The sequence below is a fragment of the Phyllostomus discolor genome, chromosome 1 (genome assembly GCF_004126475.2).
Source record: "Phyllostomus discolor isolate MPI-MPIP mPhyDis1 chromosome 1, mPhyDis1.pri.v3, whole genome shotgun sequence".
Taxonomy (NCBI): domain Eukaryota; kingdom Metazoa; phylum Chordata; class Mammalia; order Chiroptera; family Phyllostomidae; genus Phyllostomus; species Phyllostomus discolor.
Window position 1 is genome coordinate 23659871 of NC_040903.2, and position 14491 is coordinate 23674361.

At 42.7% G+C, this 14491-nt stretch overlaps 1 protein-coding gene across 3 annotated transcripts in view; it reads left to right on the plus strand.

Annotated features, from left to right (window-relative positions):
• Window positions 1-14143, plus strand: part of FAM114A1 (family with sequence similarity 114 member A1) — a 58824-nt gene extending 44681 nt beyond the window's left edge. For all 3 annotated transcript variants that reach the window (XM_028507981.2, XM_036019840.1, XM_036019841.1), the window contains 6 exons: window positions 1274-1365; window positions 3085-3246; window positions 4038-4177; window positions 6519-6591; window positions 8923-8976; window positions 10695-14143. In XM_028507981.2, coding sequence (XP_028363782.1) covers window positions 1274-1365; window positions 3085-3246; window positions 4038-4177; window positions 6519-6591; window positions 8923-8976; window positions 10695-10820 — 647 coding nt within the window. In that variant the 3' untranslated portion in view covers window positions 10821-14143. The remainder of the gene's footprint in view (window positions 1-1273; window positions 1366-3084; window positions 3247-4037; window positions 4178-6518; window positions 6592-8922; window positions 8977-10694) is intronic.
• The last annotated feature ends 348 nt before the right edge of the window (window positions 14144-14491 follow it).

Consider the following 14491-nt stretch of genomic DNA (forward strand, 5'->3'; position numbering starts at 1 on the left):
CTATTTCCTAGTTCTATTGCCTTTGAGAAGGTTTTCTCACCTTATACATAGACTAAGAGTTGTAGTAATAGGTATTCTTTGTTGCAACATTTTTTATCATCTGTTTTTATCTACTTCCATTTCTCTCTGATTTTTTTCTAAAATATTTGGCAGAAGCTATTGGTGTGTTTTCCTGTTTTATAGAATGAATGGACCCTTAAAAGTTGGGGCTGTACAAAGTATTTAATTCCTAACGTAGTGTTGATTATTCTTAAATATTTTTAATCTCCTAATGTTGTATCTTTGTAGCACTTAACAATATAGTTACATAAAACTTCAGTGTCTACAAAATACTTCTGCATTTGTTATATTATTTGGTCCTTGCAACACTGCTAGAGAGGAGAGGGGTGGCTTTTATTACCCTACACGTGCAGAGGAAAGTTTGGAAGCTAAGAAGCCCCATGAACTGGCCCGATGTCACAGACCCATTAAATCCTGGAGCCGGGGTGGAACCCATCCTGCAACGCCCAGGTGCAGGCTCTTTCCACCCGGTGACCCTGCCTCCCACAGAATGAGAAGGACCAGGCAGTTTGGGAACAAGACCTTGTCGATGCTCAGATGTGCCCCTGTCCCTCTGACTTTGCCAACCTAGAGAGGATGAGAGTAAGACCTCTGTCCATCGGAGAGAGACTCTCAGCTTTTGATGAAATCTCTCTCTCTTTCTCCCCCGCCCCAACTTCTCTCCCTCCCACTCACCCCCAACTCTCCTTTGTGTGTGTAACTCATGCCTTCTCATTCTTGAAGGCTCAGTCCAGATGCCACTTCCTGCATTGAGGCTAATTCGGCTTCCTCTGCACGGTGACTCTGTGGACAGGAAAGGGCGCCCCGGGTGGCATCCGGGTTGCAATGCTGGGCATTACAAGACTCTAAGTCATAAATACAGTGTTGTCCCAGGTCACTCAGGCCTTAGAAAGGGTATTCATTTGTTCACTCAGTCATTCTGAATAGCTGCTGACCACCTATTGCTGCAAATAAGGCAGGTATGTCCCTCCCTCTCCTCATGTTGCCTCCTGAGCAGCTCGGGGTGCCCCAGCCAGAACTATGAGCCGCAGCCCTTGCACCCAGCAGCCCCCCGGACCCGGCAGCAGCCTGCTGCCTCTCTGCAGTGTCGCGAGTGGGTGAAACTCATCTCTGCCTGGCAGCTGGAGGGCAGGCTGTAGGCTGGGGGAGCTGCCACATTCTGAAAGATGAAAAATTAATCATGCTTCTTACTTCTGTCATTTTCTGTTTCTAGGCTCAGAAGAAAAGGGAGGAGAATTTGCTAGCATGCTTACAGAGCTTCTCTTTGAATTACATGTTGCGGCCACGCCTGACAAACTCAATAAGGTCAGCACCGTCAGCGTGGGGGTTTTTGCCTCTTAGGGGAAGGTCTGAGTTAGAAAATTCCGGAGACCCACCTGAAATGGAAAAACCCCAAATGGCACATGGGTGGAGGGAAGTCTGGGGTCAGTAATTAAGATCCAAGGAGGCTGCATAATGAAGTGTGATGGCAGAGAACAGGCTAGACTGTCAGGAGACCTGTGTTTTAGTTGCAACTTCAGTAGTAATTACCTTATGACCTTGAACAAGTCACTTCTCCTCAAAATAGAATGTTATCTCAGAGCAGTGGTTATCTCTGGCATAGCGGGGAGAAGAAGCACCAAGGGGCTTTTTCAAATCCCAGCTCCCTCCCCTGCTAAAGCAACAGGCCAGAATTCAGCAGAAGGGAAGAAGCACGCCAGCCAGGTCAGCCCTCTCCCACCTGGCATGCTGGGGCTGCACCACGGTTCAGCACATCCCAGCTGTGGGCATCTCGGTTCCCCTAACTGTTCCACAGCAGGCTTTGCCAGTCAGTGCAAGGTCTTGCCTCGGAGTTTCTTAAGGAGGGCACTGACCACTCATTACTTAAAACTGTGTCATTTGTCCTATTCCCTCTCTTTTGGTTTTCCCTTTCTTCTCTTTGGCCAGCAGGAGCTGGCCCTCACTTACCAAGGTGGGTGAGGAGAGGGCAGAGTGAGGCAGCGAGGAGGGAGGAAGAGTCATTTCTTTATCTCTGACAGAGGTCACTGATCCTGGCAGGTCAGGGACCTGAACACAGTGGGAAATTGCCTCGTTCATCTCCGAGCGGCACCTGCCAGCGCTCGGGGAGCGTGTATGGGCTCCCCGCTTTACTTACAGTGGTCAGGTAAACCTCGGTGGCTCCGTGAGGACGCACCAGGGGCAGCGTTGCTGCGTTCCGGCTCCCCAAATCTCCGCACCAGTAACTGGCCCTTCGGCACTCTGACATAGTAAACGTTTGACGTGTGAGCTTTCAGATGAGAAGTTTAGCATAAATTCAGATACAACTTTCACTTAAGCAAACAGCTTAAACCGGGGTGATAAAAGCTTCCTTTCTAAATGCAGGGAGAAGCAGATAGGAAGGGTGGTTTACGCTTGTCCGATTTAGACATGATTTTTCAGGCACTCCTGTGAAATTAAACCAGTCCCAGAGCAGCACCTAGTCATTCCAACAGCCCTCCTCTCCCCCCTCCGTTCCCCGGTGAGGTCGGAAGACCCAGCACGGCGAGAGAAGATTAGAGCCATCTCTCATCTTCCCGGCGTGATGTATTATTGGGCTCATGAAACACTGAGGGCTTCATGAGACATGGTGGATGAGGAAATTTGCTTTAGTAATGCCCTGGCTAAATCTCTAACCTATACATTTAAAAAAGTGCTGTGATTCTTTTACAGTTGGTCATGAACAGTGAAAAATATACTATCACTGTTTCAAGGTGACCGTCATTTTTTTCTTCTCTGAGTATCATTTTAGAGTGTGGTTTTTTTTTCAAATCCTTTAGGCTTGTATATTTCTCTCCAGACTTTCTGTTCCATCCCCTTTTCCTCCTTTATGTTCATCCAAAAGCAAGGTGTTTGGAAGGAGCTTACTGAGTTGCCCCACCATTCTTTAAATACACAGAGAACCAGCCCTGACGGTGTAGGGCAACTTGGTCGTGGTCTGGAGACTGGAATTTCTGAGTCTCCACATTCACATGGTAACTGTCTTGCTTTGGCCGGGCGCCCTCGCAGGCCATGAAGAAGGCCCATGACTGGGTGGAAGAGGATCAGACCGTGGTGCCAGTGGGTGTGGCCGACAGGGGGGAGGAGAAAACCGAGGAGGAAGAGAAGGAAGAGAAACCTGAAAACCCCGAGGACGACAGAAAGGAGGAAAGGAGAACTAAAACAGTGGAGGTACGTTTATTTTAGATCGTCCACCTGAAGAGCAGCAATATCATATTAATGTTATTCGCAGCCTAATTTCAAGTGAGGAAAAGCCATTTCATTTTTATTATAGAAATATGAGTATTAGTACAGTAAACACTAAAATGTCTCCATGCCATGATAATTCGTGACTTAGCATAGCTATGGTAGCTTTTCTCCATGGCTCTACAATTATAATTTAAAATAGGGGAAAAAACAGATCTTTAAGAATATAGTTGATTTACCTTGAGGGTGAAATTTCATCTTGTATGCAAATTTGAAACCGTAAAATGTCTTTATGCCTCATAATTAATGAGCTAATTGAAGACTTTTTTCCAAAAAAAATTTTATCGCTGTAGTTGTTATTCTTTAGTTTAATAAATATACACGTGCATAATTTATATCCTGCCTGTGTTCAAAAATGAGTTTGCAACAACTTCCTCTCACACTGGATATTAATTTTAGAGGGACCAATTTTTAAAATTAGTCCATGTTGAGAAAAACGCCCCTTGAGGCCCATTTCCTTCAACTGCCGCTCACACACCTTCTGGAGCACCTGCCCGCTGCGTGCGCAGCATTGCTCTGGGGACCAGGGACGGAGCTGTGACTAAGGCTCGCTCACTTCCACTTGGAAGAGTCTTAGACACGCCTATGAATCTTTGGGTAAACTTGTCAGGTCATATTTGTTTTTCTTAAAGAATTATATATATTTTTAATATCACAGGGGTTTTTTAAGCATCTGCTCAGTGAATAATTTTCTTACTCGCACTTGCCCACTCCAGGAAGTATACATGCTGTCCATTGAAAGTCTGGCAGAAGTCACAGCACGCTGTATCGAGCAGCTTCACAAAGTAGCAGAATTGATTCTTCATGGGCAAGAAGAGGAAAAACCAGCTCAGGACCAAGCAAACGTTCTGATAAAGTAAATGTTATTTTAAATTCTTATTTTTTCAATTTTGCATGTATATGCCATTTGAATACACACACACACACACACACACACACAGGCTACTAAAGATTCAGATTTCAAGTCAGATAGTTCCAGTGTTCATGGTCACATTAAGGAACAAGGACTGTCTTAAGAAATGAACAATGTTAACAAGAATAACAACAGCTAGCTAGACACTTCAGGAATTATTTATAAAGAGATTTAAGGGAAGGCATTCAGAGCTCAGTAAGTGTTTATTTTAATAGACCCAAGTCTTGGAAGTACAGACCTTGGAGGGGAATCACATTTTCAACATGCCACGCAGATACTGAAAGGAAACCTTAATGTGACTTCCCAGCAAGCTTCACAACAATATGCAGACACACCCCCACTGTGCCCAGGGACTTCTACCAGTTCTGAATGCCCTGAATCCTGTCGATGGTGGTGGCTAAAGTGAGCCGGTTCACTGCACACTGCATGCATGTGGACATGTGTTGTCACATGTTACATTCTCCAATACATAGAAGTTATTATTAGTTTATCTAGCGAAATAAAAGTGTATGTATGTAACTTTATATACATGAAAATAGTTGGTATGGAGTTTGTTAAAATAACTGGCATGGAGTGGAAAAATAAGCCATTAACTTTTATACACATGGCTGTGTGTCGTGGTGTAGAAAATTAGCACAGGCCCGAACATCGTCTCATTGTGACACAGACACAGGAGCCAAAAATAAAAGCCTCCTAAAAATACTTGGGTACATCCACACACATCTCAACTCACTCATTTACTTTAGTAGCTAACTAGTCTTTGCTTATTACTTCACTTGGCATTATAGGCTGGGGAACAAATTTTTAGTGGGAGGACCTTCCAAAAAGTCAGTATGAGTTGCATTTCTCCTCATTTGTCAGTACGTGTCACCTAGTCTACATCTAAACACGTGAAAGTCAAAGATGTTGTAAGAGTGACACATTCCTATCCTTAATATGCCTAGGAAAGAATATTGCCTGCTTCAGTATGTAAAAGGAAGAGGAAAAGGCAAAATTGGAAAAGTTTAAAATACTGATGAAAACACCTAGGTGCTGTTTCAGACTTGCCGTGCTGACTTGGAAGGGGAGTGCTGACGTTCCACCGTGTGTATGGAGAGCAGGGCCCGGCTCTTAGCTTCCTTCTGCTTCGCAGTCCCTGTCCCATCCTTACCCAGCTGCACAGCGAACAGTATTCAGACCTTACTTTTGTCTGTGCAAGTGCCTCTCCACCCACACGCCTAAGCACATAGGCAGAATGGCTCTGGGCCACCTCCTAGCTTTACTCCTGACCCTTTCTGCAGAGAAGTTTTGGTGGAGGGATGGGTGGATGGATGGATGGATAGATGGCCAGATAAATATTCAGTAAACCTGAATACCTAGCTTAGACAAGGACCCCTATTTCTCCAAACAGAGCTTACTTCTACTTGCTGCACTAGATCTTTTCTTAACTTTGAGTTATTATTTTTCTAATCACACTTTAATCACCATTCATAAGAGTCATATATATATTATTTTTGAAAATCAAACAGTACCCACATTGTTAGGTAATTAGGTTGTTTTCTGTTTTTGTCACCATCTTTAATGTAACACATTGCTTTAGTGAAATATTTGTGTCCATCTTGCATTATTTTCTTGGGGTAAAGTCTTGGAAGTGGAATGGCTGGAATAAGCTTGGAATTTTGATATATCTTAAAAACATATTCTATAGGATCTTTCTCTTCAAGCATTAATAAAAACAATCCAGGTGTCAAGAGACACCTGAGTCTGAAAACCAGCTCTGTCACTTCCTACTGCATGCCCTATGCAAGTTATTAGTCCTTCACATCCTCGAGGGTCATTTTCTTCATCTGTAAAATGGGAATGATAATGTTACCCATAAGGTCACTATGAGGATTCAATGTGATTATTTATATAAAAGTACCTAACATAGTGCCTCCATCAATGTCCATTATTATTTGAAAATGATAAAAAAGCTGGAGAAAAGCGACTTGGCAAGAATCTTAATCCCTTTAGTGTGGAGCTCAAGACTGGTAGGTATTCTTCATGAGGTTTTGATTCTAAAAGGAGGTAGGCTGCATTAGATAATTATTCTTCAATCAAGCATGCAAAGAAAACCAGGATTAGATTAAACTGTGCTTGTGAATCATGAAAGGTTATTAAGACAAACGTTCCTACAAAGCATCTTCAAATTTGTGTGCCATTCTTTTAAGTGGAATACGGCATTAATGTCAGTAATTGTCTTGTATGGTAACATTATTTTACTTTATTGAAAATCCCCAAACCACTTTTTTTTCTTAAATTTCAGATTAACTACTGCAATGTGCAATGAAGTAGCCTCCTTATCAAAGAAGTTTACAAATTCCTTAACCACTGTTGGGGTAAGATTGTAATACTGATTCTTTTTCCACCTTTTTAAAGGAGATGGGTCTCCAAGGGGCTTCTGACAAAAGTGGAGGAGCCAGGGCCTCCTTTGATAGCTCCACAAAACTGAAGCTCTGCCAGGACGTTTGCTGAAACTAGGCACAGAGCACCGTCTCCAAGGACAGGCAGGAGGCTCAGGCTTTCATCTGACTGGGTCTAGCCCTGACACTGCCATCTCAGGCTTCTGCGATGTTGGTGGGTTTCTGAGCAGCTCCCAGGAATATGCACAGTATTGCTCTCCATTCCTCTTCACATATGCTAGCTCCAGCACAGAGCTTCTTACACCTGAATGTGCAAGCAAATCACCTGGGGATCTTGTTAAAATGCAGATTCTGATTCAGTAGGTCTGGCATGAGGATGGAGATTCTGCATTTCCAACAAGCTCCCGCATGATAACAATGTTTCTGACCCACAGTCTACAATTTGAGTAGCAAAGCTCAGCAGACAGGCGTGGTACTTGAACTTGTGTGTGTCTGTGTGTGTGTGTGCATGTGTGACCCTTGAACAACATAGGTTTGAACTGCTCAGGATCCACTTATATGTGGGGTTTTTTTTTAAGAAATACTGTAAATGTATCTTCCTTATGACTTTCTTAATGAAATTTTCTTTTCTCTGGCTTACTCTGTTGTAAGAATACAGTATATAATACATATTCCATACAAAATATGTGTTAATTGACTATTTACGTAATCTGCAAGGTTTTCTGTCGACAGTAGGCTATTAGTAGTTAAGATTTGGGGGCCTCAAAAGTTATCCCACTGTGTGGGAGCTCAGGTCCCCTACCCCCATGTTGTTCAAGGGTGAACCGTGTATGCACACATGTGTACAGATGTTTGCATGCACAAAATCAGATGCACACAAGTTGCTATTTTGGAGAAAGGAAAAGCTAAGTCTAAATAGAGCTCACTGCACTGCCTCTCGCCCCAACAGTCCTCCTCATCTTGCACTGTGATGAATCGTTCACATCCAGTCGTTGTTTCTGTACTCCACAACAGCCATTATTCATAACTTGAAGTTAATGAGTGTATATTGCTCTCCAGACTCTATTGAAATTGCCTGTACATCTCATTGATTCTGAAAACCAGTGTCATTTTACTGCCCTCATTTTTATTATATTTTAGAGGTTTATTGATAAGTAAACATGAAAGCAAAAACCATAATGGATTTTCTGGTTACTTACTAAAGTGACTGGGCGTTTAAAGATTTTTTTCTCACCAAAATTTCATTTTGGTTTCCCCAGTAGAGTAATGTCTGTAAGAGGGGGCTGTTCTGGGAAGATGTATTTCATTTACATCTTGTACTTTTGTTTCCCATAAAGTCTTCTGGGTGCAGTAAGGAAAACCATCTACTAAGATTGCCCTCTCTCTTCCCAGTCCCTTTAATTATTAATGTCTAAGAATAGATCGAACGCTTTAGGTAGAGAAGACTGCTGATGGATGGACCAATAGTGGAGATAATAACGGTGATACTAATGCTAGCTCTCATTTTTGAATACCTACTTTATATCAGGCTCTGTATTCTGGGCTTTACATGTTTTTACATTTTGAAAACTGGAATCTGCAGACCAGTTTGCAAGTTATATTAAGGTTGTTTTCATTTTGCTGCTGATTTGGAAGACACACCCTATAACCAGATGTCCATGTTTTGCATTTACATGAAGAAGGGCGGGGGTGGGGGGTGGGAGACTAATGAACAGGGCTGGAACTAATGTAGGTAATTAAAGTACTTAGCTCACCTGCAGAGTTTAAGAGGGCTTCCCCCAGAAGACAAAGAAACAACTTAAGTCATCTGGAGAAATTTTTTTTTAATTTTATTTTAATCATTGTTCAAGTACAGTTTTCTCTGGAGAAATATTTTAATGCAATACTTTTAAAAATCAAAATGAATGCCGAACGATGTTAAACAAAGACGGGCGCCAGCCCTGCACTGCTACCACTCGGCCTCACTGCCCTCACCCGCGCCCAGACCAGCTGCATGTCTTCCTTAGTCAAAGAGTCTGAGTTTAAATTTCTAGCTTTGTGACCTTAAACAAGTTACTCAACCTTCCCGATTGCTCTTTTTTCATCTTTAAATTAGGGTTGTCATGGTACCTACCTACCCACCCCCTAGGATTTTTGTCAAAAGTAAATGAGGGGAAGCAGCAATACGAAGCCTGGTCTAGAGTACCCTTCCACTTCTCTCCTTTCTGTCCAAGAGATCCCTCCGCAGAGTGGGTGTGTGCCGTTGCATGCGGCGAGCCGTGCAGTATGAGCACCTAATCTGTCCATTTCACCCTTTTGATTCTGCAGAGCGACAAGAAGGCTGAGGTCCTTAACCCCATGATCGATAGTGTATTGTTAGAGGTAAGTGGGCCCAGGGAGAAAGTGCTTCTGAATCAAAGCAAATATTACAGATACACTTTTTCCCCAGGCAGCGAGTGTTACTACGATTCTAAATCATATCATCAGCAGTCTTTTTTTGAGTACATCTGTGGAGCTCAACCAGCTGTAAACACTCCTGTGAAGCAACAATATGTAATTCCCAAGAATTCCTGATGATAAAGAGAAACGCAAAGCTTGCATGCTATTCCTGTCGCTGTTTTCTCCGGCAGAAGCAGATTTCTGTTGCCAAGTTTGACACCAGATTTGACACTGTGATTTTCTTAAAAGTGGGCACTTCCCTTCCCTCACAATAATCTTTGGTTTATTTAGCGGGCTCTAAGCTTCAGACTGGCAGAATGACAAGTAGACTGCTGACCCTCTGCCTGCTAGGTGACCAGAGGCACAGTCCTCTGTAACCACTCGCTCCGTGGCCTCTCCACACACCAGGACTCTGTGGCATAGACAGAAAGGAGGCTGCCCTGACCCCTCGATGTCTGTGCGGGAAACAGTGATGTAAGAAAGGCTCAGGGACATTCTCGAGTCAGAAGGCACAGCGTTCTACCTGTGGTTGGTGGGGGAAGGGCCTTCCATTAGGGGCTATAAAATACAAAGCACACCCATCTGTAGCCACAGGGCACCCAGCTGATGCCATGAAGGAAAAACAAGTTAAGTTTAAACACGGGCCATGCAGATACAGTAGGTTGTTGCAGTTGGAAGTAGGTGTCCATTGCAAAATTTGGAAATGACAAAACTTCAGGTAAGAGAGGGCTACCTATTATATACATAGCAACATTTTAAGGAGCCATGCTTTACTGTTAAGGGAAACTACCAAGTTACTACCAAAAAAAGTAACAAGGTGGTGGCACCAGGTGTTACTGTATAGGACAGAGCCGCATGTAGAATGGAGTCAACCAGAAAGGACAAGGCGTGTGGGGGCAGATTGTGGGGAACAGACACAGTTAAGAGGCAACCCCAGCAATCAGAGGCAGAATGTGGAACAAGGAAGTCTCTCCCTCCCCTGGCCACCCAGAGGCATCAGCAGATTAATTTACTGCGTCAGTCATGGAGAATACAAAGTCAAGTACTTATTCACTCTCCCAGTGGAACTGCCTCATGTTTTAGTTGCCTGAAACTTTGCATGGCCTCTCCCTCTAACGCTGCTGTGTGTCAGAGCACCCCAGGACCTGCCCAGCAACATCAAACACCTGAACCAAGTGGAGGTACCAACGCTCACGGGAGGACGCTAGGGTTCAGGGTTTGCCACACATAATACACAGTATTTCCAGTTCACTTTATGCAGACCGTTCTCACTCATTCATCTGTGAGTTAGGGCGAACCAGAGCCCTCTTCACACTGTGCTTTGTGTTATTTCAAGACAGTGAGAATAGCTATCCAGGAAGGGGATAGTGAAGACTAGACATATTGGGTCATGAATAAACACACTGATGTGCCCTCAAAGGTTATGGAAATGGCTTGCCTCATTTTAAGTGAATTCTTCTCTCTGTTAGTATGGATCATTAAGAGCTAAACACTCTGCATCCCAAGGGATGTGTTTACATTTGCTTTAAGCCACCAATGTTACAAGAAAAATGCTATAAAATATTGTGGGGCTTGATGAGAGGGAACATTGTCAAACTGGAAGATTTGTCTGAGCTGAACTATGAAAACACCCCTTGAACCACATTTCTGTCCCCTCTCAGGGCTGCAATAGCACGACCTACATCCAGGATGCCTTCCAGCTGCTGCTGCCTGTTCTGCAGGTTTCACACATCCAGACCAGTTGTTCAGAAGCACGGCCGGGAGCTGGCCAGACCCCACCCAGTTAGAGGGAACAGCGGGCCACGTTGCTTTGCTGTGTGTATCGTTGAAGGTGTTGTCTTCCACGCATCTGGCCACAGACACCCATCTGAGGACACTACAAGCAATTTTGCACAGACAGTATTGAGAATGCAAGTTTAAAGAGAATATCACTTCTCTTAGTGTATATGGTTATTTTACAGATAATTGTGTTTTCTTGGTGTTAATTTAAATGTACACAGCTTTGTGTTGATGGTTTTCTTTAATCTGAAATTCATTCACAAATAATCACTGCCATTTCGCTGGTCAAGCATGCTATATACTTGGAGATTTGTGGACAAGTCTTAGACTTTTTTTTCAATCCTTTAAATTTCCACCTTTAAATTTCCTATTCTTAAAGTATTTCTTTAAGTCAACTCCTATACTGAGCTTAGTTTTGTTACATAAATGTCATGGACAAAGATAACACTACTTATAGATTTAGCTATAATAGTTAAAGGGGAACATAAGTATCTCTTTAGAGCCATTCCTTCTTGAAACAAGCATTTATTGAGCTCCTACTATATGCTCACAATAGAGGAATATGATCTAACTCCAATAAAGACAAGTATTCTGAAAGAGGGTTTATAATAATTCTTAAACTGCATTAAAATACTAATAAATTTTCTAAACCTTAAAAAATTTAAAACCATAAAAACATTTATGGTTTTAAAAATGTCTTACTCTTGAACTTATTATATTTTCCCACCCTTTCTGAACTCTTTTACCCCAAACTTTGTATACAGTATGAAAATATATATGAAAAAGGGTACTGTAGAGGATTTAGTTTAAAATTGACTTCTTATGACCATAAATACATGATAGCACAATTACAAACCTTGGAAGTGTTCAAATAGAAAATCAAAGGGATTTCAACACGGTAGACTCCTAGGACTGCATTTTTAAATCTACTGTGGCTGAGTCGGGCTGTTTTATGAACACACAGATCATTCTCGCCCGGAGCAAATATCATCCTTGCTGCGAAGTGGCAGAAGATGCTGGTGTGCGGGCCGACTGACTGGTGTATTGACCCGGGAAGGGCGGCACGGAGGAGCCTGCAGCCAGGAGAGGCATTGCCCTTGGGCACTTCTCCTCCTGAAGGCCCGTGCTTGTCCTGGGTGGGGTGCTCTATCGTGTGTCTCTCTCAGACACCCTTGCCCTTACAGGCTGTGGCAGGATGTCTTGCCCAGGGGTTCTCTTCAGGACAAATAAAGCCTGTACTTTCCCACGTGTGGGAACCCCCCCCCCCCCCACTTTGCGTTTGCTTTTATTGCCCTGATAGAGTAGACCGTCTTTGTTCCACACAGGCACCTCTTTGTCTGTGTTGTGTCTTTCACTGGTGTGCATCCTGAAACGGCCAGATAGAAAACATCAAAACAATTTATTTACAATCTGGAAAAACACTATTCAAGGAATCAGTTAAAGATTTTGTTTACTTGCTTTTTGATTGCCTGAAATGTTCCTGTTAATTAAATCTAGAAGACGATTAACTGATGAAAATGTTGTTCTACCTCTTCAGAAATTGTAGACATTTTATGTGGGGAGCAGAGAGGAAAGGACTTACACAATTTCTTCACATCAGATTTTTTTAGCATCAGATAGATTTATAGACATTCACTGGAAATGCCAAAGAAACAAATCATCTCAAAGAAGCTAGAGTTCCAGAATTAGACTTTAACTCTAACTGCGCCCATTCAGAGCATACCAAAAATTTAATCATAAAATAAAATAGAAACCTATAGAAAAATGAGATAACTATTCTTTTTAAAGTGGGTGACATCATTTATGTTGCATTTTCATGTGTTTTAATCGAATACTGAAAGTTGCCAGGTAAAGTATGAACTGAGAAATGATTCCCAGAGCCCAGCTTCATGGTGTGTGAACTACATTATTTAAAAGAGAATACTCAGTCACTCTATATCCACCCTCCAGGATTTCTCTCTTTCAGTGCTGTTTTTTCACCATCACTTTAAATGATTGCTCCTTTGCTTTGCTTTAAAAGCTGGCAAAGCACAGGATCCCGATCTGGGCAAAATGTCTGTCAGTTACTGAAGGAATGATTTAGCAGGCTTACTTTGAAAGCTTTCTATTCCTTCAATAACCCTGTACATAAATTGGGTTCATTTCACTCTGTGCCATTACCCTGAATAAGAGTGCCAGATTTTTCTTCCATCAAGTGCAAAATAAGTTCCAGTTTAAATAATGAATGCACTTCTGTGCCTGCGCCTTATTAAATAAAAAGCATCAAAAGCCTATTTTAAACTCAAAGCAAAAATGCGTCCAAATTCCTTGGGGGTATTGATATGCACGCCACTAAAGGGCAAGATCGAGGCCCAAATCTGAAAGCAGGGGTCCAGTCTTAAACAGCCTCCCCTCCTGAGAACAGGCGTCTCTCTTTTCTCTGGGTCTCACACTGGGCTGCACTTGAAGTGCTCGGTTAAATGCAGGGTGTGAGTAGCTGGAGGCAGTGGCAGGACTGAGCTGTGTCCCTTATCCCAACTCAGGAACCAGGGACCTCAGCTGCCTTCACAAGCAATGAAAGGAGCCCTGGCCTCGGGCAGCCTAAAGGAAAGTGCTGACTACTGGGTAAATACCGGAACCCAGAAATGAGAGTGTTTCTGTCCTTGTGGCAGTCAGCTGCCCCAGGTGCTCGCACACTGTCTGGAAAGCCACCTTCCAGGCGAGCAGCCACACCCGCTTCAGTTAGCAACAAAAGCAGGCAGATTCCAACGCCAGTCATCCCAGAAGTCCAAAATGCAACGTGTCTTAGGGAAGTCATTTAGCAAAAACGTGAAATAAACATATTTCTCTCTTCCCCTAAAAAAATATATATGTGTACACATTTTATGTGCATGTACATGTATGCGTGCGGAGGAGAGGGGGTGGATCATACTACATGACTTCAACCTCTATTTAATTTTATAAAAGCAATTATTCTTCAGGGTTAAGGTCATTTCTGTAATGTAAAAATTGCCCTTTGATCTTCTTCTCAGGCGTGCCCTACATTTTTATATTCAGATCCAGCTCCAACTTGGTTCTCAAATTCTTGTGTTTGTAAAGGCACATCAGAAGGAATCATCCCGGAAACTCCTCTGAGAACTGTAATTTTGCCCAGTTTTTGTAGTTGATTAGAATGGGAAAAGCCGTAGGAGTGGATTCAGACAAAAGGGGAAAAAAAGAAACCTTTGTTAACCATTCATTTCATTTTCCTAGACATTTCATTATTTATTCGGGTTTATATGTTCCTTTTCTATATGTTCATCTGTAACAGATGCTCCATTCAATATCTGCTAATAAACAAAACTGGGGAAAGACATCACGCTGTTCTTTTTATTTATTTATTTTGCGTGTCTTTATTTATTTTGCGTGTCTTTGCTTAGGTCCAAAAACTAATCTGACTTATCCCACCCTTGGAGCACTTTGTTCTCAGCAGTGATTACATTACTACAGCCCAGCAGTGAGAAAGGTATTGATTGTGTTTCTGGTATCTCTGGCATCTCCAATCCTCGTAGGCTGTGAGGACAGGCTGACTATGCAAGGTTGGGATTTTGTGTTGGGACTTCAGCTACATTTACCTTGTCTGGATCCTAGAGTGTTTTTCTCTGCATGAGCTGTCAGCCAAAAAGAAACAGGATTAGGTCTACCGGCGGTCACTGCCGAC